Here is a 24,655-nt window from a genome sequence, read left to right on the forward strand (position 1 = left end):
AAACTTTTGAATGTATTGCATGGCTTTGGAAATGCTGTACCACCTTGGCCTGACAGTTATTCTGGCGATCCCTGTGTTCTACCTTGGTGAACTGAACAATCAATGCCTGTCCCTTTCAAGTACTCCATGCTTTTGCTTTTCTGATTGGTGGGGCACTGATGACCTGGTGGACATCCAAATTGGACCCATTATGTGTGAGATTGACTGCTGGCTGATCCTCCCAAGCTATACGGTTACAGGTTATTGTAGCAGCAGATTAATATTGCACAGGCACAAGATTTTGGTTTTTGCGTTCTCTTGCCTTCGTCATGTATGGAACTCCGTATGTGTTGTTTACTGATATTGGCTGAATCGTGGGGTACGTTTGAGCCCGGGTATGTGTTGCACCAGTTGGTGGTCCAGCTGCAGTAGGAGGATTTAGGCCATGGTGGACATGCTACCATGCACATATTGCCTCCTAAAGCCCACCTCCCTAAAACCAATTGTAGTTGGTGGATGAGCAGAAAGCTACAAACGTATGCCCCTTGTCCCATCAACTTTCTCCTTTCTCTAGTAAAACCAGCCGACCCTCTATTTCCTTTGTTACTATCAGTCTCTGAGGCAATGAGACCAGATGGAGAGGTCTCACTGGGCTGGGATCAATAAAAGAACTTTGACCAGTCCATACTGGTCTGATCAGTTATTCACGGCTTCAGAAACCTACAAATGTTTGGCAACAAAAGGCAGAATGCAAAAACAACAGTTGATGGACAGAATTCAGAACAATGTCATACATTCACCCCAGTACAGAGTTCTGGGCCTAAATCCATCCTTTTTTTGCTCACCATGCCGTTCCAGTTTGAACCCAGCCATATGCAAATCAGTCTTGACCCTGTGCCTCATGGGTACAGTCCATCCCGAACTGCCAAGCCAGGTCCTTCCTGGACTGGAAACAAGCATCCTAGGGCCGGTTTCGGGGTTTCATTCCTCTTCAGCCAGGACAGCTTGATTCCAGTGGCACGGAGAGCACAGGACCCACGTCTGGGCATACCCTTCCCACTCGGGGTGACAAATGCAAAAACCACAGTTGATGGACAGAATGCAGAACAATGTCATACATTTACCCCAGTACAGAGATCTGGGCCTAAATCCATTGTTTTTTTGCTCACCATGCAGTTCCTGTTTGAACCCTGCCATATGCAAATCAGTCTTGATCCTGTGACTCATGGGTACAGTCCAGCCCGAACTGCCAAGCCAGGAAGAAGCACTTATTTGTGATTTTGCTTAAAGTATGAAGTGAATCAGATAGTTTTAAGAAAGATAGAGCTTATTTTCAGCCACATGCCATCTTTTTGGTGTGTGTGCTTGGTTAGTAGGTTGTGGGTTTGTAGTTTCGCCCACATACAACTATCTTGAAGGTGTGTTCAAGCATGAACCCTAACAAATGGGTGACTGATAGGAACTTGGCGCTCACTAGACCATAACACAATATCTAATCAGATCAAGTCACAGGCTGCGGTGCTTTTAAAGGGGAGGGAGATTCACCCAACTTCCCCATTTCAATCCAAGGGTTGAGACAATCATGTCACAGCCTTAAGCACACACAAAAATGTAAATGACAGTTCAGTATGCAATCATTAAACATCAGATTTTCTTTAGTAGCTTTATTTAAAACTACTACAGAAAATCTGAAGTTTAATGATTGTATACTGAACTGTCATTTAAATGTTTGTGTGTGAGTAAGGCTGTGAAATTGGTGTTTAGGGATGGAGTTGGCAGAATTGTGAATGATGGATGGACTCAAAAGGGTGGGTACATACCAACATTCTCTAATGTGACCTATGTATGATCATCTGTGTGGGAACAGCAAGGCTAATCCCTCCATAATAGCTGGAGTTACACCATGGAACAGTCCAGGATCCTTTACTGTAGATATAAAACAGAGAGCATTTGATAACAGAAAATTGTACTTTCTGCATGGGTCAGGCACTATATAGACATACAACGAATTTATTGGGATGAAAAGTTATTGGTCCCATAACAATTACATTGCTTGCATATTTCAAAGTGGCAGATTCAGCTGCTCCCCAAGTTCCCAGTTAATTTTCCCTGGTTATGGCTGTAAGAAAGTGGATTTTTATTTGTGTTTGGGTGTTTGGCCACATCTTTGACGCAAGGTACCCCTGATGCTCTGGAGGTTTTAGAAGTCCAAAGAATTTCATAGCCCCTTTTTCTGGGATTCTGAAGCACCTCTTCTGGATCACTTCTAAAGCTCCCAGGAAGTGATGGACAGCAGTTGGTGGCCTGGACTCACTCCACCAGAAGCCGCCAGCTAGGTTAAGTCCAGGTCCCGTTGGTACTGGTCACTTCAGGAAAAGACCTCTTGCAGCTTTTTGTGTCCTTGTAGCCACACAGGAGGGCATCCAGCTGACGACTGCAGTCCACTTTTTTGTCCTAGGTGCAAGAGGGAACAGTCTTTCAGGGCTCCTCTGAGGTCACAGACAGCAGACGTAGTCTTCTTCTGATCTTCCACAAGTCAAGACAGTATTTTCAACAGGGTTCCCTGGTCTGGTGAGCCTCATATATGACTGATTAGCTAGTCAGTAAGCATGACTCCTGGCTTATCCCTAACTAATGTAGTAAATGTTCTCAGGGAGAACCCTACTCACTTTTCAGCAGTTCTTTGCCTTACCGCAAACAATCCACAGTGCTCCTCCCTCCCAAAATCCAGAAAGGGGAACCTGCTAGCCCTCGTTGTACCTATCTGTGATCTTCCTGGTCCTGGCCCTCGGTCCTCCATGATTTGATTTCTGTTCTGTGGTACTGATCCTCCTGTCTATGGCACTCCTTTCCATTGGTCTCCAGATAATGGTCCTCTTGGATTTGCCTACCTGGATCTGCTTCTTCTTGTCCTGGTACTTGTCATCCCTCTGGTCCTGGTTGGAGCTTTTGGACCATCTAGACCTCCTTGTCTTGCTTGTTCAGGGTCTTCTGCTCATCTTACCCCAGGTCCTTCTATTCCTTCAGGGCCCTGGTCAACTGTGTTCTGAGCTTCGTTCCGCATCCTCCCAGGCCTCTTGATCCTTCTCACCATGCTCCTGGAATCCCAAGTCCTGTTTCTTCTTGTAATGGTCCTCATCATGAGTCTATTCCTAGTCCTCTCTGGCCTGGGTTCCCCCTGATATTTGTTCAGTTTATCCTGGTCCTCATGGTTCTGGTCACCCTAGCCCTCCTGGTGGTCCATCCCGAGGTCCTTATCTTACGTTCAATCATCTTCCACCTACTGGTGGTCCTCCTTCTTTCCCCAGGTGCCCCCCATAAAGACTATAACTGGGTGCATCTCACAAACCTGTCACTCAGACTTTTTATTGACTTCCATATTCCTTTTGTTGAGACAACACTGTTGAGGACTGAAATGAGAAGCCAGTAGACACAGCACCCATCCCAATTGAAACACTGCTTAGCATGTTAAAAGCGAAACTACCATTCCTAAAACATACTGGATGGGTGAGTAAAATATTAGTGTAGGCTGAAGGGGCCACGCCTGGCATGGGACCAATAAGAATTTATGCTTGAAACTCACTCTGCTGAGTGAATAGTGTGAAATGTGTGTTTATTCAGCTGGGCAAAGAGACATTTCCCTCCTAAATTATCCACACGATTTACTTACCTGCCCCCAGCTCTCACTTCCCCTGTTCCACATAAGCCTCATTACGGTCTCTTCCCCAATTTACCTCCTGCAAGTGCCCACAAAGTACTGTGCCCCTTTTTACCAAGAACTTTACGCAGATGCCCTTCCCTGTGTGGCTCAGATACCACCTATGTCTCTGTATTTGTTGTTTGCTGCTGCTTGTCAGCTGTTGTTGTGTTGCCAGGTCTGAAATATTAACCAAGCATAAGCCCCCTTAAAACTAAGCTCAAACCCAGCACAACGCCTTCCATAAGAGGCCAACAATGAGACCAGCACTGCAAAAACATCAAAAGGAGGAACAAGAACAATAGAAAAACAATGTGTTCTCATAAGTGAAGAAAGCGTTCAAGTAACATACATCACAACCATAACCCTTATTCTTTGCAGACAGCCAAATATTCTTAAACTAAAGGAAAAAATATCTGTGTGACATATCCCGATACACCACAAACAGAAGTTTTATTCTTTCATTTCTTGTTTTAAAATTATATTAACGTAAATGTTTTTTATTCAAAATTTTGGCACAGTTTTTTTTAGATCACCTTGGCCTAATTCATGCATTTACCTGTGTACGTATGTTTGTACAGTTGTATATGCGCTTACTTTCGAATTCCATGCACACTTTCCTGCACCCCCATTACAAGATGGCCCCTGCAATTGCCTGGAGTCCCCTTTTTAGGTCTCGCCTGCGAATGCAGCGCATGCGTTGCTTCGCCTCGCCGAGATCTATTGTCGTTGCTTCTGTGTCCGGGGCCTGTGGAAGCAGGGATGGTGTCCGCCCTGTCGGCATTAGGCCCCGCCCACCCTGCCTGCATATTTTGCGAGCGTTGCTCGGGCTTTTCAATAAGCATTCTCCACGTTTGTTTGGTTAGTAAACCTCATGCTGTGCGTTTTCCCGTCTGTGTGATAGCTTTCATCTATTCTACATAACAAAAAAAACGCAGCCTCGCTCGCATCTACCACTTTTTTTTGTGGTTCTTTTGCATTTAGTAGGTGTTATATGTCTGCTTCCATTTTCATACCGCATCCACTTCATCACGTCTTGGCGCATTGTTTCAATTTAGAAGGGTGCCTTTTTTTAAATATTAATAACGCTTTTGCTTCCGCGATCACAACAATACGCCCACCCTGTTATTTAAAGGAAGCCGGCTCAAGTTTTCGTCATCCTGTTGGGGAAATGGCGTGCGACTTGAGCTGAGCGTTGGGTACAGAGCTTGTGGGGTCTGTGTCTTTCCTTCCGCTCTTCTGGCTGGAATGCGATAAGACAGTAATTAAAGAAGCGGGAGGCAGTGAGAGGTCTGCGCGTCTCCGTCAGTGAAAACGCGGATTCTTTGCCATATACAACACTCCGTTTTTTCCCTTTTGAATAGGAGATTGGCTTAAAGCTGATCACTTGTTTCTTTCTCGCGAGCGTCACGGCTGGTGGGGAGCTGGGGAGTTGGCCAGGGCGCCGAGAGCAGCTACGAGTCCAGCACTCTCCACGCACTGATTCTGTCACTCATCTGGTAACGTGCAGCCAGACCCCACGCTGGGGAAGTGCATAAGCTTACCACGGTGGAGAGGTGCAGAGCGTGGGACCAGCGGACCCGGCCTGCTAAATGCCTAAGCCGGTAAGTGCAGGATGGCGGTGAAGTGTGCGTGGGTGGGAACTGAAACAAGTTTACACTGCCAGGACGCAAGATAAGCCCCCAGAGCCAGGGTAGAGTCTGACCTTCCCTGCCCCGGGTCAGGGTCTGAGCCAAGGCCGGAGGCGCTGAGGTAAATGCGAGTTTGAAATCTCACCCTGTGTGTAAGTTCAGTGTGCTGTTGGGATTGCTTCTGGGAGCGTCAATCCGAGTTTTGTTGACCGTTTGCATGCGCGTGCAACCTCGAGTTTGCGCAGTGATCGGCGGACTAAAAGTTATAAGCAATGTTTTAAACTTTTTGCTCGCTGCAGTATTCTATGAACAGTAAGATAAATGCCATGTTTTGTTGTGTGCACACACAGGCGCAACAAGAGCCACATTTCGGGGGGGGGGGGGCGCTACACAAAATAACAGGGGGGGGCTAATTCTTCCAGCGATAGTCAGTGGAGATGCAGCGGATCTAAGAAGAGGTGAATAACAACTAAGCCTCGTTAGCAAGTAAATGGTATTTTAAAGACCTGTGAAGTGCTTCGGTGCGGCTGTCTGTGTTCCCGGGAAGCTGTCTCAGCCTGGGCTGACACACACGACGTGAGGGGGCTGAAGCCCTTTGAGCCCAATGGGCGTTGTGCGCACATTTTCTGAATTTAGAATTCATGCACTGTTTGGGTGACTGTATGTGTTTATTTTTTTGTTTCATGAAGTATTTTGCCCACTGTGTGTTTAGCTCCAAGGAGTGCTTTGTCGCCCTTGCATGTGCACTTGTAAGTTTAGGAAGTGTTTGGTTATTGTAGGTTTCACACAGTACTCTACTGGCCCCTCCACATTTGTAGCCTGTAAGTATTGCACTCATTACCAGTTGCACTGTTAACATCTGATTGTCATGTGCCCCCTGACTCGTTCCTCCCAGCAAAGGTGCAGGTACAGCAAAGCCCACAGGGATTTTGAACAGGCACAAATAGCTGAAGTTCACCCCAATGAGCACCGTTAATACTCTTTGAGGTCATTGCATAGCTCGTATTGCTGTGGGGGAGTCTTTGTCCCCAGGCTTTCAATCAAAAACCCTGCATCCACCTAAGCCTTTACGTCATAACTTACAGAAAGAACATAGAGGCACTTCAGTTTGCATCAGGTAGGGTAACCAGATGACTCCATATCACAGGGAAAACACCCTTTCTTTCCTGGACTTTGTTTTTACATATCAGTGCATTCTGGGAGTTGTAGTTGTGTTTTAATTGAGCCAGTTTGACCAACACTCCTGATAAATATGGTAAATGCAAAGTTCAACAACAGAAAGAGGTCCATGTGACATGGAGCCATTTTGTCACCCGAAAAATGCATGACATTTACATACTAAGCGGAAAAAGGTCATTTAAGGGCTGACAAACCAATACAGTGGTTTTTTTTTTAAACTACTAGTGCTTGAAAATGTGACGATTATGACCTGTTATTACAGTTTATTTGCTTGTTTGTAACCTAGGACCAAGTACTCCCGTCAGATTAAACATGTTGTCATACAGCACTAGAAACTCTACTAGGATTGCATAACCTGGTTTTGCAGCACAGATCCACACGCTTATAACTTGCTCATGTGATGTTGTAATGCCAAGAAATAAAATTTGGCAAAAAAGTGAAAACTGGTCACCTTCTTTCAGCCACTCATGGCTTTTTAAGCGAGCAACATTTTGCATTCTGGGACTTGTAGTTTTGGCCAAATATCCAGGAGTGGATTAAGGCATCTTGCATTAGACAGGGCCACTTACAACCTACCCACTTAAAAAAAATCATGTTTTTTACTTTCCATTTGTGCTTTCCTAACTTGTGGCACTGTTCGAATAGCTATATTCAGGGCTTTAAGTGGGCTGCGTCTCAGACCTTGTAGTAATTAATAAGCATTTGCAATGCAATAGGTCTCGCATTTACGCGAGTTTGAGCTATTCGCATTGTAAATTCCAAAGTCTTTTATTTATGTTTTGGTTTTTAAAACAAATAAAAGGCATTTAATGCGAGACCTATTGCATTGCAAATGCTTGTTCTTCTAGTGCAGCTAAATGATGACCTCTTTCACAGTATTAATCTGGGCACCGGTCAAACCCTACATGGTCTCTACTATTTAGCCTGCAGCCAGATAAACAGTGAAGTTTCAGATATTTAGCAGGCTAAAAATGAGAAATTAAGTACTATTTTACCGCCATCTAGTTAAATAGCAGGAATGATGTCTTATTTGGCTGGCGAAGAGATAAATAGCCACTTCCAATATTCCCTGGTTAGCTGGTCCCTTTCAGATGTTCTTCCTCACACTTAAGATCACTTGAAACCTACTTTGGAGCATATTTTGAGATCCCAGTGCTGGACCCCAAGCCCAAAGAGGATGGCCTGTCACATTTAAAGTTCCCTGCCACTACAACATTGAATTAAATCAGAAGTACTCCAGCAGACCCAGTGGGATCGCTTTTAGATGCTAAATACAACGCCAGCCATGTTATGAAGATCCGTCACCATTTTCACTCTACAGAAAGCTGGGGTTTGTTTCTACCCAACAAAAAGACAATTATTCTTATGCGCTGTGAATTTTCTCACAGAGTGTGGGGATCAATGTTATTTTTTTCTGTTTGCAACCATCATTTATTTCATAAGGGTAGCACACAAGATAAAGTAGTGCTGAGACAGTTGAGTGCCTTTCTTCTGTTGAGGCTAAGGTTGCAGTCCTGTGGCAAGAGTGTCAAGGGCCAACTTTTTGACAGCAGAGAAAGCTGAGACCTCCAGAACCCAAGTACTCCTCACCTCAAAATGAGCAGGGTGAACACTGAGTCGGGCAGGGGAGGCTGATTCCACTCCCACGTGACTCTAAATAGTCCCCTTGCCTTTAAATGCAAACCTACATATCTGTTGGCAATCGGGCAACTTCTCTTCTAGCCGGTTTTAAGCTAAATCTCTTTGAAGCTCGAGTTGCTGATGGCTACTGCTTTGTGAACTCAACCCAGAATTGGATTTCTTATTAAGGGCTTAGCCTAGACAGGATGGCAAAGAGTGCGACTGCCAGTGCTTAATTTAAACTGGTTATTTCCGGTGCTCGACACTGGTACTTAATTGTCAACACCAGCACTTATGACAGGCTGCCACAAGGTGGCACTGTTTGTCATATTTGGAAATTAGCACAATACCAGTTGTTTATTAGTTCAATATACATAAAAAATTACTTATACCTGACGCCCAAGCCATTCTTATAACTTTGGCGGCCTGAAATAATCTAAAATGTCACACTTAAAGATGTATGATGGTTAGAAGTTGTGCTGGTGCTGTCACCAGCAGCGCTGATAAGGGCAGTCGTGGTCCAAGCAACAGTCGCCTCCTGACAAGGGCCCTGGCCCTTATTTATTTACAAATCAAGCACTGCAAGGAAGCACAGTCTAGCAGTTATTGTGCTGCAGTATTTAAATACCTCTAGAAAGAATGTGTTACAAATGCTACAGCGGAGTTTGTTTAGGGAGAAGGTGTGCCCAAGTCTCAGAATGTGAACTGTGTCCTGGAAGCTGTCTCCTCATTCCCAGGCGGTGAAGCAGGTATTACTGCATGTCATTGGATGCCTCATTGCACCCACTCTCGCTGCACTTTACTTTATAATAACCCTGGCCTTTTCTGTTTGCTTTTTCAAGACATTCGCCTCGTTTTTTTATTTGCACTAAGATAATGTTCCCACGCTCAGCTGGCGTGGCTGTAACACAACTGGTGCCCATGTAAAGCGTTCTGAGACCTTCAGGTCGAGTTTACGCTATATACAAAAAACAAAAAAATCAAGCATTTGCAGTGCAGTAGGGCTCGGATTTGCAAAAGTTGGAGGTATTGGCATTGTAAATGGGAATGTTTTTTACTTGTGTGTTTTGGAGTGGATGTATGTGGTTTGTAGAGAATTATGTGGTATGTTGTGCAGTGTAATTATGTGGCTAGAAATTATGTGGTATTTAGTGTATAGGAATTATGTGGAGTGGGATTGTGTGTTATGGAGATTAATTATGTGGTATGGTATTGCGGTGGAGTGCCATGTAGTGGAGTTTTAATTGGTGGCGTGCTGTTTAATTTTTTGGTGTGGTGCTGAATTGTGTGGTGTGGATTCTATGTATGTGGTGTGTTATGTAATTGTGTTGTTAATTTGTATTATGTGGTTCTGGTTGAATTATGTGGTGTGTAATGGAAAAGTGTTGGGGTGATTGAGGTGGGGTGGAACTGTGTGGCGCTGAGTGAAATTACGCTGATTGTAATTGTGTGTAATTCTGTGGAGTGTATTTATGTGGATTGTTGCTATGTTATGTAGTTTGGTTTTATGTGACATTGTGGTTCCTAAAGAGCACTGAAGTAAGGCAAATTGTACACAGCAGTATAAGGGCAGAGTCCAACAGAATGTGAGGTTAAGCACTTCTATTCTGTTTGTCTAAGGCTTCTATTGTTGATGCCAGACAATAGAGGAATGCCTGTCTAAAGAAGTTGGTCTTCAGGAGTTTTCTGAAAAGGGTGAGGGTGAGGTTTTGCACTTAAATTGGGATTTTAAGTTTTCTTGGTCCTGATTGTGCAGGAATCTCAATTTTTTTTTGTAGGATAAAGTGTACATTTGCTAGTAATAGGACCTCGAAACCTTTCTAATAACAGCAGGAAGCAAATAATAAGATAATATAAAGAAAAGAACAGAGGATGGTTAAAAAAATGTACAGAGAAAGTGCAGCAACAAAAATAGAAACCACCTAGAGTAAAAGGTTACAGCAACAGAATGGCGGCTTGTTAACTGAGTTCTGCATCCCAGAGACCATTAACTACAGCTCCGGCATGTTTCCCTCGTCCCCTCTACCAAACCTTTAACGAGATGCTGTCATATGGTGCCTCTGCGGGACATAGGAGGAGGGCGGGCACTTTATAACTAATCTAGTTAAAGCTCCATTGAACGCGCTTTCTGAACATAAACTAACAGGAAGGATATCTATTTTGCTTTTTAAGTACAAATGAAAATGCTTCCTAAAAATGCATTCCTTGTTGCTACACAAAAAAAAAGCACACCAGCAATCCTTCCTATTAGTTTATTTTAAAGAAGAAGATAGGTTTTTTTTAGCAATTGCTTGCGTTGTGCGGCATTGCATTTTGTACTTCTGCCATTTTTAGGTCTCGCCTAGGCAGCGCGCATGCGTTGCTCTAGGAGATGACCGAAAGAGAGAGAGAGAGAGTGCTAGCGAAAGAGAGAGAGAGTGCGAGCAGAGAGAGAGAGAGAGCGCGAGAGTGCGAGCGAAAGAGGGAGAGAGAGAGAGAGAGTGAGGGAGGAATGAAAAAAAAAAAGCGCGGCCCGCGCTGTGTTTAATGACGCGGCCGCAGTCACCTGACCCCAAGTGGGGAAGGTGTGCTGTGTCTGCCTGCTGGAACTCAAACAAGCAGCAGCTGTTTTGAAGCACTCGTGCTTGTGCTGGCATCCACCTTGCGGGAGCGAGCAGCAGCGCGCATGCTAATTGAAAACATATGGCTCTTGTGCCGCTGCTGCTCGCTCCCGCAAGGCGGAGGCCAGAACAAGCACGAGTGCTTCAAAACAGCTGCTGCTTGTTTGAGTTCCAGCAGGCAGACACAGCACACCTCCCCCACTTGGGGTCAGGTGACTGCGGCCGCGTCAATAAACACAGCGCGGGCCGCGCTTTTTGTTTTTCATTCCTCCCTCACTCTCTCTCTCTCTCTCTCTCTCTCTCTCTCTCTCTCCCTCTTTCGCTCGCACTCTCGCTCTCTCTCTCTCTGCTCGCACTCTCTCCCTCACTCTCTCTCTCTCTCTCTCCCTCTTTCGCTCGCACTCTTGCTCTCTCTCTCTCTGCTCGTACTCTCTCTCTCTTTCGCTAGCGCTCTCTCTCTCTTTCGCTAGCACTCTCTCTCTCTTTCGCTAGCACTCTCTCTCTTTCGCTAGCACTCTCTCTCTCTTTTGCTCTCGCTCTCTCTCTCTTTTGCTCGCACTCTCTCTCTCTCTTTCAAGGCGGTCCTGTGCTGCACAAACGCTCTACTGAAGCTAGTTGCTGCATCTTGCATGCACGAGAGTCTCAAGGAGCAAAGTTGCAATGAAGGGATATGGTCTCTCCGGCAGTCTCGTACTTTGTCGCTACCATGGGCCTTCCTCTATCCACTGTCAACTTGCACTGTGAGCTGTGGTATCTATTAACAGCATCACTGATGGAGGAGGCATTTTAGCGCAATAAACTAATACAAATGCACAACCCCTTCTTATCCAGAGAACCTGCAGCTCTTGTTGTGTTTCCATCAATCAGGTTATGCTTGTTGGACACCGGACTGCTGTATTCCACCGATAACACTGGAATCGCAGTTCGGGCAGTAATTCCAGTTACTTGTGATCAGCCCTTTGGCATCATGCAGGGGTGCGCATACCTCGGGATAGAGACCAGGCCCTAAAGATTGAGCTACGGGCACATGTACCAGCTAGTGGAATCATTTGAAGATTATTGTATGCCACTGTTGTATATGCTTTGTTCCACAAAATACATTCCCTTTCAGGAAGTTTACCACAAATTGTGCACTTGCCGTTCGAGATCTATTCAAACTGGTAATTGAGAAATTAATTCATTACTTACCTGTAACAACCGTAGTGCAGTTTAAGGCAAGTCTATATGTATATACTGTGCATTGATCAGGAAAACAATGCTTCTGTAAAATGTTTGTGTTTGGGCGCCAACTATTGATGATGTTGCCCATAAGCTCTCAATGTTTCAGCATGTGACCTCAATTTTCAGACTTTATCTCGTGCCCCACTTACTTTATAGTCACTAAACAACTAAACAACTATAACTAATCACTTATAAGGTCCCAAAGGCGTGACCTATTGGCTATGCCAATGCTTGTTAAGAAGTGTAAATAACGTAAGTCTGAATTGACTTGCTCTCATTCAGACTGATCACCCACATATCACACAGACGACAGCAGAGGGTATTGCACTTCAGTGAGATATGTTTTGGCATTATGATCTGAATTCAGGAGCTCACTGAATGTGCACAATGAAGGAACTTTGACACTCTAGGCGCTACGAAAGTGAGCTGCTGAGTCACAGCAGCCGCGGCGTCTGAAGTTCGAATTCTGTTGACTCAATACACCTGTACACAACAGTACACTGGCATCTTCCCAGCCTGGCTTTGGGAAAGTCAGAGTGGTCCACGTGTATCGGGCTGTGCTGTGCGCCGGGGTAATGGAAGCAATTATTTCAAACATGGCCTCATGTGTACCTTCCGGTGCCCTTGGCGTTCATTTGGCTACTTAAAGCCTCCATGGGGAGGAAGATGGAGGGTACTTTCCAGGGGTTACATAGGTGAACACAGCTCTCTTCTTTTAAGAAATGCAGCGCAGCCCTGTTGTGAATAGGGGGACAGATGGTCAGAGAGAAGTGCTTTTCTTTAGCACCCAGTGGTTGAGGCGCCCAGAGCTGAGCATGGGCAGAAGCTGCAGCATGAATGGCTGAATTGAGCCAGTAGGGTTGGCATCAGTGCAATGTACCAGTGCTAAGGGGGCAGCGCGGCCCTAGGAGACAAAGCGGTCACGTAGCTAGAGTAGAAAGACTCACAGAGAACAGCTCGGCATCCGACGGCAAGCCCATCCAGGGCAGAGACTGTGAAAGTAGCGCTGACATGTGGGCTCCAATGATTTGGGCACTAAATAACCCTGGGACACAGCAGCCCGGCCTGTGAATTTCCACCCAAGGCAGAGCCTTTGGAAGCGTCACTGCATGGTAATCCACAGGCAGCCTGGATGTAAATAGACATTAAACCATCAGAAACACTCTCATTGTCTCTGTCCTCAGCCCACCTGGACCTAAAGCACATCCGTGAAAGGCAAGTCGGGCATGAATGCATGCGCTGCATCTGGTATATGGAGGCCAAGGGCAGCGGTGCACCTAAAGCAGCACGCACACCATGCATGACCTGGTTAGAAAGAGGCGCTACATTCCCACACAGGCTTGCGACTGATTTGTATGTGTCTGTTACCAGAGACCCACATGGCTGAATCCAGGTTGCTGCAGCTATTGGCTTTGTTGAAGGAAAACCGGGCGCTGTGCTCAAATATAAAGCGCGGCACCTGTGTTGCAAAAATGAAAGCAGGAGCCGTGCTGAAACAAAGCACAGGGCCCGTGCATATATGCATTCCTGCACAACGCTCTTTGCTGCTGGCAGCGGAAAGTAATAATTAAAAAGCAGACTGAGTGCGGGTGCTGATAGAAGTCTGCGATGGGCGTAATGCAATATTTAAAAACAAAAAAGAATAATGTCTCCCAAAGGACAGATAAGGAATGTATGCGTAAGGAACATGTACTTGCCGGTGCCCCTCAGCCGTAAACGGAAGTGACATATCGGCCAAGCCAACAAGTTAGAAGGCAGCCAAGAAGAGCAACATTGGAGTTAACCTATGGCAAGCAGAAGGTGGTATAAAAGTTGTTTGGATGAATACAGCAGGTCTTGCAGATAGCGCATGCGCACTCCCTAAGCTCGACCTAAAAAAAAAAAGAGATCCGTGCCTACTGACAAAAAAAGTCACAATCACACTTCCAAGTGTTTGGATCAGAAACTTTTCTGCCTGGCAGACTGCCCTGGCTCAGAGAATACCAGTCAAAGTGGATAACATGGCACCTCTGCTGCCAGTGCTCCCCACAGGGTCAGAAGATGGTTTACATGGCTGCCATACCCCTTTCCACGCATGATGCCATAGGCTAGTTGTGGATTCCTGCCTGGGGCGCTTTGCATTCTGGTGCTTGTAGTTTTTTATGCTGGTGTTTTCAGCGCTGCTAGCTGGTATTGGTAGCTTTCCTTGTCCCATTGGCATGCATGATACTTATTCCAGGATAGACAAACGATACAAAGTCAGGACTGGCTGGAGGTGTCTCATGTGACAAGGGCAACGTGTCCGCTACCTTTTTTCTGGCTCTGGGTAATGGTGGGGAATGCTGTGTTTTTCAGGAGGAACTGAGAGGTGACCTTAGAGTGTCCTCAAGTGGCAAGAACACCGAAGCGGCCCAACAAAAAAAATGACATCTATACTAGGATACTATGGGCTTGTAAAAGGGAATATTAATTTGCTAGTGTGTACCTCTGAATTGGGCACTAGAAGCAACTGCTATTTACAATTACTGGATACTGTGCTTTCCTGCTTATCCATACCTTTTATCCTGCAAAATTAAGAAATCGGTTGGGAATTGTGAATGGGAAATCTTTTTTATTGGTGCGTCATGTGCTTTTTAAAATAAAAAATAAATGCATTAAATATGTTACAACATCGGCTCCTTCAGTTTTTAAAACCGATATGGTTGGTGGGGAGCTAGATCCGAACTTTGCTTTCTTATGAAAATGAAGTAGAGGTGGTGAGTGGATCTTGAATGAAACCGAAAGCCTTGACGGGGAGTCCATCATAGTGGGAATCTTTGGCAGGAACAAGAGCTAAATCTGGGATTGTGTTGAGTCAAACTGGGAGTTTAGTCTGAAGGGAGTAGATGCGGCCTGGCAGCTAGGGTTTCCGACTGAGGAACCAGGTTCAAATGCCAAACTCTCCTCAACATCCTGTGAGTCTGGGCAAAATCACTTCATCTCCCTGTGCCTAAGAAAACCATTTGTAATGTAATAGGTTTCTCTTGTATAGAACTCAAAGGTCATTGCACCAGAAATGTTCTATAAAAAACTGCAAAAACACCCTGAAAAATTGACTATTTCCAGGCAGCCATAGCATTCAGAGATGATTGAGAGCCTAAAGTAATAAGGTTATGTTGTAGTTTCTGTTGCACCCTTGTCTGCTTTATCTTAAAATTGACTTATTCTTGCATCTAATAACCTTTCTATGCCTCCCATTCTTCCTCAGCGTTTGTAATTTATAGTTTCCTCAGTCTCTGCTTCGAATACCTGGGAGGAGAAAGCGCCATCATGTCTGAGATCAGAGGCAAGCCAATCAGGTAAGAGTGTTCTGACCACCTGCTTGCTTTGGCTCGTATTGTTGGTGATGTTGTAGCGTTGAGTAGAAATGGAAGAAATAGCATTGGAAGTGTCCCTTGCGAACACGCACAGAGGACACATTCGGACATACCACTGTTCCAGCTCCTCTTTTTTCATAGCCAAAAGCTGACCTGGTACAATTGTTCTTGGTTTCCAGGTCCAGTTGCTTTTATGGGACATGCTGCCTACAGGGAATGTCCTACTCCATTGGGTTCCTGCGCTTCTGTAAGCAGGTAAGGGAGTAGCATTGGTTTCTCTTTTGGTCGTACTTCCTAATGATGGAATTGATCTTCTCGACTGGTATGTGTTGGGCTTGTCTGTATGACATTTCCACGTAGGTAGTGCGGACGCCAGAGTAGTGGTGAGCCCCCAGGACAAGCAATGGGCCTTCAAACTATAAATGGCACCACTTTTTGTTACTCAGTAAATCCAGTTTCAAAACAACAAACCGTATACAGACCAGAAACAATCAGCTAATGCTTTGCGGATTGTACCAAAGTCCACTGCCTGATTTTAAGCAGAAACATTGATTCATTTCTCCACAAAGCTACTAATAATAGAACCACTTAATCAACTGCTTTGTAGGAAAAGCATAATGTTAGGACTCTCCAGTCCATACATGAAATATATCGGGTAACAACATAAATTAGGGCCATGAAGGTAGGAAAAATATCAGGTGATGGGATCTGGCAACTAAAACAAACAGCCCAGCAGCAGACATTGAAACCTTGGTATCTCTCGTGGGCCCTTGACCTTTGAGATTGTGCAGCAGACGAGCGCCTGTTGCCATGATGACCCGGAAGTATTTCCTCATTTAGCACTATTACTGGAAATATCCTCAAATTTGGCCGGAGCTCTTCCGGTTGCCTCCCTACATCATTCGACCAGGACTGGTCTGCTCCCCAAACCGGCAGCCTGGTTCTCAGTCACTTTCTTTAAATTTAAGCCCAATTTGAATCTGTAGATAACATAACCAAATCTTCCTAAATTTTTAAAACCTTTTTATTTCTTATGCAGCTGTTCAATATCTACTACATTGCCACTGATCCTTTATCCCGTTCTCTTAAAGTTATGCCTTCACATTGCATCTAGTCTGGTCACATGGAAAAATTAGAAAATTATTTCCTATTGGTTGCAGGTTGTGGGAACATAAAAAGTGAAGATATCCTGGTGTGAAAAGTTGGATAATATGTTGTTTTTTACTTTTTATATTTTTGTATTTATTTTGATATTATGTGCATTTTTTGGTGATCTTGTACTTTTGAGTTAAATTTGTTTTCCCAAAAACATTTAATATAAATTTGTGTCCAATGCACAACCCCAGAAGTAGATTTCAAACACATGTTGTGGGACTACCACAACCTCTGGTTATATTGCTCGGAGGTAATGCAGAAGAACTGAGATACCACTAGATTACCACGGTTGGACATGTGGGAAGCGGTAGCTTTGGGGGTCTATGAAAGGTCAAGAAGACATAAGATGGCCATTCGCTTTATGGACGTGGCCCTAGCTTTACAAAGCTAGCGATCACACTGAAATGGAAATGTGCGGCTCCCCCCAGCAATGCAGCCTGGAAACATACAGTGGACCTGTGTGCCAGGGTAGAGGCAACTGCGTTACACAGAGAGGAGGCCAGCAGTGCTTAATTTGTAAAACAATATGTGCCAGGGCCCTGGGCAGGAGGCTACCGCAGCTTGCTCCACCCATTGCCCCTGCAAGTGCCGCCAACGACAGTACCAACACAGCTACAAACCATTATACTCTTGCAAGTGTGACATTTCAGACTATTGCAGATCTTCAAAGCTATAAGAATGGTTTGGGTGGCAGGGATTAGTTATTTTTAATGTATTTTGAATTATTAAACAACTGTTGTGCTCATCTCTAAATCAAAAGAACAGTGCCACCATGTGGCAGACTGCCTAAAGTCCCTTGGTGCTGACAGTTAAGTGCCTATGCCGAGCACTGGAAACCACTGGCACAAATTAAACACTGAAGTCCAGGGACCTTCTTTGTTGCCTGATAGCTCTGACATGGGACCGTTTACTGTCTCAGTTAACAGACTTGCGGGAGGGGGCCTCCTCCTCCTCCTCCTCTTTACTTCCCTCCCGAGGGGTGTCTCCCCACATCCGTCTGGAGAGTGGAGTTAAAATGTAGGCCAAACACCCAGTCTCATGTAGTGATACCAGATGAGTTGCAAACGAGCCTGCTTCATCCCCACCTCGTGGAAGACCATTAAATGCACCTACTGACTCACGCACGTGCTCTCTCTCGCTTTCTCTCTCACAAACACACACACTCTCTTTCTGTCTCTCTCTCGCTCTTTCTCCATCTCCCTCCCCTCCCTCTCCCTCCCTCTCCCTTCATTCAGCAGAGGTCATACTGTGGGTTACCCTGATGTACCCATTCTGTATTTACCACCATGTCACTAGCTTTCCATAGGATATCCCTGGGGGCCTCTTAGCCCCTCCTATTCTACTAATACCCAGTGTGCCATTAATTTACTTACTGTTTGATGGGTATCTGTTTGATGGGCATACACACACACACTTACCAAATACCTTACCCTCTCTGGGGACTTTTCCCTCTTTATTTAAATTGAGAGATGACTCCTGTCTTTTATTTATGGCCGCTCCGGTATCACTGTGATGTCCCCAGCCGACAATTTCTAGGCTACTTCCGTATGCACTGTATGTTTTGATGTTAATGCAAATTCAATACAAACAGATAAAAAATGCTGCAGTAGAATACCTCTCACAGGAATAGGATTGTGACCCCTGTCATCTGTTCCAAAGACAACAAGGGGAAGGAAAGGATGCTTGAGCGGCAGTCGCTCTGGGCTGCATTCCAGAGCGTCGCTTTTCACCCGCTGGGCCGTTCTAGACCGGGACCCGCCTTGAGCTGACCAGCCTCGGTCTTCCTCCGTTAGGAACAGTCCAGCCCTGTCGTCGATGACACAAAGTGTTTTCATTTGTGAGATTCTCAGATGTGAACCGTGTTACAGTCAGGGCTTATCTAGTTATTTGTTAACTGTTGGCTTCTTGGTGGTTAAACATTCCTGGCCCGTCATTCAGCCACATTGTTGTCTGGTCCTTTAAAAGAATGGCAGCCGCGCAATCGATTACATTAACAAACATGTTTTTTCCTTATCACCTTTCATCCTTTGTGCCCGGCTCTGAGCCCCAGGGTTAGTGAGCACTAAAAACAATACCTCACCTGCACATGCATTTATCTCTCTGAAGCTTCACCCTGTTGGCAAAAGTCAGGCTGACCAGAGGAAAACCCATAACACAGGATTGTGAAAGGACGAGCTGGGTGTATATACGTTGAATGGGTCGAGCTCTGCTCCTCTGCCTTCAGACTCCATGTTTCAAGTCCTTTGTTTCTCTCTGCTCTTTCTGCTTTTAGTTAGGGGTTCAGTTAGCGCCAAGAAGCGCTGCAAACAAAAGGCAATACAAATACAAATAACACATTAGATAACATAGGGTTGCCATGTTCCTTAGATGGATGTAGTAGAGCCACTCTCTTATAGCCAATGCCGTCCATTAGCAAGGACCAATTGGCCACTCCACGTAATAAGATGATATTGAATTTAGGGCTGGACCAATGGAGCATCGATTTCGACGCTGAGGCTGTAGGTGAAGCCTCATCCGAAGAGCTGACTCTACCAGTTCATGTTATCTAACCGAATACATTCTGTGGTTGCTATTATTCTTCACAAGTCATTGACGTCTTACCACGTTCCTTCGGCCGTAGTAGCAGCTTATTGGCAAGTATTTAGCATTGAGGATGGAAGGCAGTGGCGGCTGGCATAAATTTAGGGTGGTGAGTGGCCAACATATGGGTGGCCTAAAGATAACTTTAAAAAAAGGCACTTGCCTTTCAAACATGCTGCACAAGCACAACTTCCTCCTTGCTCGGGTGTCTTTGCTCCTGGAAGCTCTGGACCAGGAAACTGCACTCTCCAATCCTGGCATGTCTCTCAGCGGGAGAGACGTGCCAGGATTGGAGGGATCAGCCTCTCACAGCGCGCCTAACAGCCCTGGAGGCCCATGCTTTCTCTAACCTAGCTGTCTAATACAGTTGGGTTTAGAGAAGTTTAAAATGTGCATGTCTGGCTGGCCGTCGCAAGGCGGCCGGCCAAAGGTACATGCGCACTTTAAACATAAGTACACAGCTCCCTGCTGCCACACTATAGCACTGGCCCCACCCCATCCTGACACTCAGTTCAGGATGAGTTGCTTCAAAATGAAATGGTAATAAATTAACTTTATTAACATTTTATTTTCAGCTGCTCTGGTGCATTTTTTTAGGGGGACAGTGCTCCTCCACTCTCACAGTGGAGCCGCTCCTGGTGGAAGAAAAGGTGGGACTGTAGAGTCCGACCTTCTACTATCCAGGAAGTGGAAGCAGCTGGGAGTCCGACTCAGGAAAGGAAGCCCTCTGTCCATTGGAAAGGGTAGAGTATCCACTATAGCCTGGCCAACTACTGTAATTTGTTCCTCTGTGAAATTTGGCCAAAGGCAGCTCTCTTTCATCCGTCAGATAATGTTTCATACAACGTGTGATGCTTTAATACTGTTCCTCATTCTTAGCCTATCCGATGGAGGGTTGGATTTGGAGTTTCTTCTCCGTTACTAGGGCCACGGTTGATAAGTAACCAGCAATTTCGCGCCTTGGGGGTGGGGTCTTCATCAGGACTGAGTTGAAGGAAAAGGGGATGCACCAATAAAAATCAGCGGCATCACTTCAGGCTGAAGATGTGGAAGCTGGGCCTCAAACGCTCTCAGGATATTTGCAGGTATTCGTGGGTTAAGTTACCAGGGCCACGGTTGATTAGTAACCTCCTGGTACCTTAACCCACAAATACCTGCAAATATCCTGAGAGCGTTTGAGGCCCAGCTTCCATATCTTCAGCCTGAAGTGATCACGCTGATTTTTATTGGTGCATCCCCTTTTCCTTCAACTCAGTCCTGATGAAGACCCCACCCCCAAGGCAATAAATGTCCTGTTTCCAATAGGGGTCGAAACGTTGACAGTTTTTCTACATCATTGTCAAACATGGCTGACAGAGATTTGATATCTGTATTTATTTTGTTATATATGTACAGGCTAGTCATCCTGCCTGGACAGGTTGGAAATAGTGATTTCTGATGTATATATACGCACTACCTTCCCTCCTCACATCACCATCACAAATCCCTCCCATGCACTTCCCATTCCATCCTGGATTCACCCGTTTTTTTCTAAAATTGTCCAAACGTGACCTACATTGTGCTTTATAAGTTGATTAACTCCTGCTTTGTGATGAAATAAAATCACAAGGGCAACTGACTCCGGAACCTGGGGGCCCACGGTTCGATCCTCGGTGCCGGCGGAAGATCAGTCCAGCACCATGTGACTCTGGACAATAGCTCGCTCAATCTTCCCAACGGCCCCCAGCGCCTTGACACCTTCAGGTAATTGTTCGCGCTTTACAAATACTGAACATTTACATTTTATATAACACTTTCTCCAGATTGACAGACCACCCCACATGCTTGTTTATGCAACATCAAACACCCTATCTGTGTCATGTTTCATCATCGGGTCTCACCCTGGCCCCTTTAAACCAGGGTGGGCTCAACCATATTCCATGGAGCTCTTTGAATATTTTTTCTAGGGGGTCTGAAAGATTACAAGTACCTAAATGACACCCCAATTTATCTTTATTCTAGGGTGCATTTAGTGTGGTTAAAAGAAACTAGATATAGGGATGTTCTTAAGGGGGTTACCACCCTAACTTATTGTTGATGTGTTTCAGTCCTATAAATAGCCTAACAAAAAGTCTGGTGCTTTCACCAGAAGTTCCCTTATGTGTATGCTCCGGTCTAGTACTTGTGGTCTTCTTTCGTATTTTTTAAATAAAAGTCTTGTGATGACAGTCAGGGGGACACACACGTATTACAACACACAATTCCAGGTATGACTACTTCCCTGTCCCAAGGTATTTTTGGCATTTATCAGCGCCTGTTGTCATCCCAGGCAATGTGGTGCAGTCTATCAGAAGAAACAAAAGCACAAAAACAGTCATTTTGTTAGTATAAATGAGGTTTCACTCAGGTATACATAAGACAGACTGACATAAATATGGTGGATACATTCTGTACGTTTTGCACACCGTTGAATGCCGCATAATGCAGGGAAGCTTCCTCTGCATCTTTAGATAAGACATTACAAAAGTTGTGTACCAGTGATGTTTGTGAGATACACAGCAATGACTGACGCTCAAACATGAAACACTGCATACGTGAGAGTGTTATCCCACCCGATGCACTATTACGTACTACAAGTTAGCACAGTCTGACCCTAAATGTTGTATATTAGCATTATATACGGGTTGGTGGAGGCGTCTCCCTTTGGTCACACTCCAAACATAGGAAAAAGTTAGCTGAAGTTCCTTGAGTAAAAAGGACCAAGAAAACTGCAGCTGTCGCCATGTTTTTAAAATGCTCAATGGCTCAGTCGCATACCACGCCACGGGTACCACGCCACCATACTACGTATTAGGCCACCGAATCACCCGTGCCCATAGCCAGATAGCGGAGAAAATGCTGCTTTTGTTTATGTTGGTCAGTGCTGTGTCTTCCGGGTGTGGCCCGTGGTGGCCCCTAGAAACTGCTCATTATCCCTTTAGACTACCCATCCCTGAAGCATAAAAACTCTTTACTACCCACTCCTACCTTGTAAAAACGCCTATAAACTACCAATCACATAAAAAATGTGACGAATATCTGTCCGCCTTATTTAAAGTGCGTTATATCCTGCGGCACTTGTAATAAGGGAGACGGGGTATCCATCACGTTTATGGTTAAGTACCCATCTGGCAAACTCTAAAATAGGCCCTGCGGCTGAAGATAGAGAGCTTGCCTGGTTGAAGGCTCGAAAAATGTACTACCAGGGAGAAGATTTCAGCGTGTGCAAAATTTACATTTTCCAAATCTGCACTTTTTCCACCCAAGCCAATGGCTTCAGCCGAACTTCTTCCAATGACTATCGGACTTAGAGAGGACATACCTGAATACAGCCTCCACCCTTGCCCTACTGGAGGATTTTTATTTCCATTTCAGAAACTAAGTCGAAAGGTAAAATCTTCGACAGGGATGACTTGCTGTGTGTATCTGACCTCAGCAACATTGCGGTCAGCCTGAAATCGCGCCTAGGTGCCAGTCAACCGCAAACAGTTACTTCTGATAGGGGCTTTACTTTTTCATAGCACCTTTTACCATAAAACTTAAAAAATGCTTTTTGTGTTTTAGTTGATTTGGTGTTATTTTTCTTATTAAATGTGTCTCTGTTTTTAGAAATTAGTTGTGGAATTTGTATTGTGTTATACTTTGATTTTCGATTGTTTTGACACTGCTAAATACTTTAAACATTTTTTTTTTAGCTAAGTCTGTCTGCTTTGTGCCCCAGCTGCCAGGTGTTGAGGGTTATTAGGTTTATTGACAAGATGTTGGACTTATTGCTTGGGAAGGAGTCACATCCTCCCCAAATAACAACCCATTTTCTCACCCTATCTGTTAACTTTTATATAAATGATTTAATGTGGTTTTAATTTCCAGAGTTCGCTCAAGCTTCACACCTGTTTGATTGTGTGTTTTTCTGTGTGTTAAGAGTTCAGCACGACAAGTACAATTGCATCTTTATGCTGCATTTCATCGATTAAGTTTAATCCAATTTATGTTTTTTTAATATTGTTAATCAGTTTTTGACATAGTGTGTGTCCACCTTTTCCCACAGGCGACACTGCAGTTCTGCATTGTGAAACCGATCATGGCCGTCGTTACCATTGTCCTCCAGGCTTTTAATAAGTATCATGATGGCGACTTCAAGTAAGAACTGGACTACAGTGGTTTGTGTGTGAGGAGAGATGGTGGGATCTATTTGGATATTGCTTCCTGTATTCTAAAATCTGAGATTGTACCCCTTGAAAAACTGAGTTTCTGTACTGAAATCTGGTCCTTTATATTAGTAGGAAAAGCAGACCAAAATCCACACCTTGGTAGTGAGTGCTTCAATGCACTGCATTGAAGCATGAAAGAAGAAAACGCAATGGATGCCAATACCTAATTTTTGATGATCCTGGGAAATACTTAATCATTGATCCAGGGCTGCATTTTATTAATTAGCCAGAGCAATAGTTTCTTGATCATTCAGGGCAGGATTGTTTTCATGATTAAGGGCTCAGTAGCGTAGCTTAGATGCCCTCCGCGCGGGTGCACACATGGAAAATGGCCCCATTGACTGCTTCGGAGGGTAGTAAAACACAACAATTATCAGGGTTCAATGGGCCACGGTGCCATTGCACCTGCTCCACCAATGGCAGCTAGGCCCCTGCCAGGGCTGTATCTTATTAATGATCCTAGTCAATAGTTTATTGATGATCCAGGGCAGTATTTTATCTATGATCTATGACTGTATTTTACTGATGATTCAGATTCTAGTTTAACAATGGCCCAGGGTAGTGTTTTGCAAATGATCCAGACTGTGTTTTACTAAGTGGGGGACTTGAGTGTGTCTGCCATTGGAACTGATGAATATTCTTCTTTCCTCAGCGCTCAGAGTGGATATCTCTACATCACAATCATCTACAACTTCTCGGTCAGCCTGTCATTATATTCTCTCTTTCTGTTCTACTTTGCAACCAAAGAACTTCTACGGCCCTTTGAGCCTGTCCTCAAGTTCCTCACTATCAAAGCCGTCATCTTCCTCTCCTTCTGGCAAGGTAGGTTTCATGGTTTGGTTTTGCTTTAAAAAGGTAACGCGCTTGCCACGACCCTCGCACACGCTCTGCAAACAGCTGTGTATCCAGCGAGATCCAACCTCGATCATTTGATCCAGCCTCCTCCACTCTCCCTGGCTAATGAAGTCCCCCTATAACATTGTAGTAGGACTGGCTTCTCTTCTCTCACCCTCTCAACACCCACTTGCGCCAGTCCAACGGATTGGCTAAAATCTGCTTCTGCTTAACAGCTGACCCTGGTCTAAGCCCTTCTTGGACTCCTTGAAGAGCACTCAATAGTCAAGGACCAAGTTCAGACCACTTCGTGCAAGTGCTCAAACTGGATGCCCCTCCTGTGTGCTTCATGCTTACTGTTATAAGAAAATGGATGCTGGCAGAGGACTAGAAGGGAAAAGAGACACAAATGATGGACGGAATGCGGAACAAGTCAAACATTCACCCCCAGGCGAGAGATCTGGGTTACATCCATTGTTCTTTTGCTCACCATGCCACCCAGTTTAGACCCAGCCATATGCAAATCAGTCTTTTTTTTTTTTTTTTTGTCCTCATTCGCCAATACCCATAGTATGCAGACCGTCTGTACATTCCC

At 44.9% G+C, this 24,655-nt stretch overlaps 1 protein-coding gene across 1 annotated transcript in view; it reads left to right on the forward strand.

The window, feature by feature from the left end:
* Positions 1-24,655, forward strand: part of TMEM184A (transmembrane protein 184A) — a 139,274-nt gene that overhangs the window by 91,426 nt on the left and 23,193 nt on the right. Inside the window, exons 4-7 of the mRNA XM_085629241.1 lie at positions 15,154-15,244; positions 15,442-15,517; positions 23,064-23,155; positions 23,879-24,048. Coding sequence (XP_085485367.1) covers positions 15,154-15,244; positions 15,442-15,517; positions 23,064-23,155; positions 23,879-24,048 — 429 coding nt within the window. The remainder of the gene's footprint in view (positions 1-15,153; positions 15,245-15,441; positions 15,518-23,063; positions 23,156-23,878; positions 24,049-24,655) is intronic.

The sequence above is a fragment of the Triturus cristatus genome, chromosome 10 (genome assembly GCF_964204655.1).
Source record: "Triturus cristatus chromosome 10, aTriCri1.1, whole genome shotgun sequence".
NCBI lineage: Eukaryota > Metazoa > Chordata > Amphibia > Caudata > Salamandridae > Triturus > Triturus cristatus.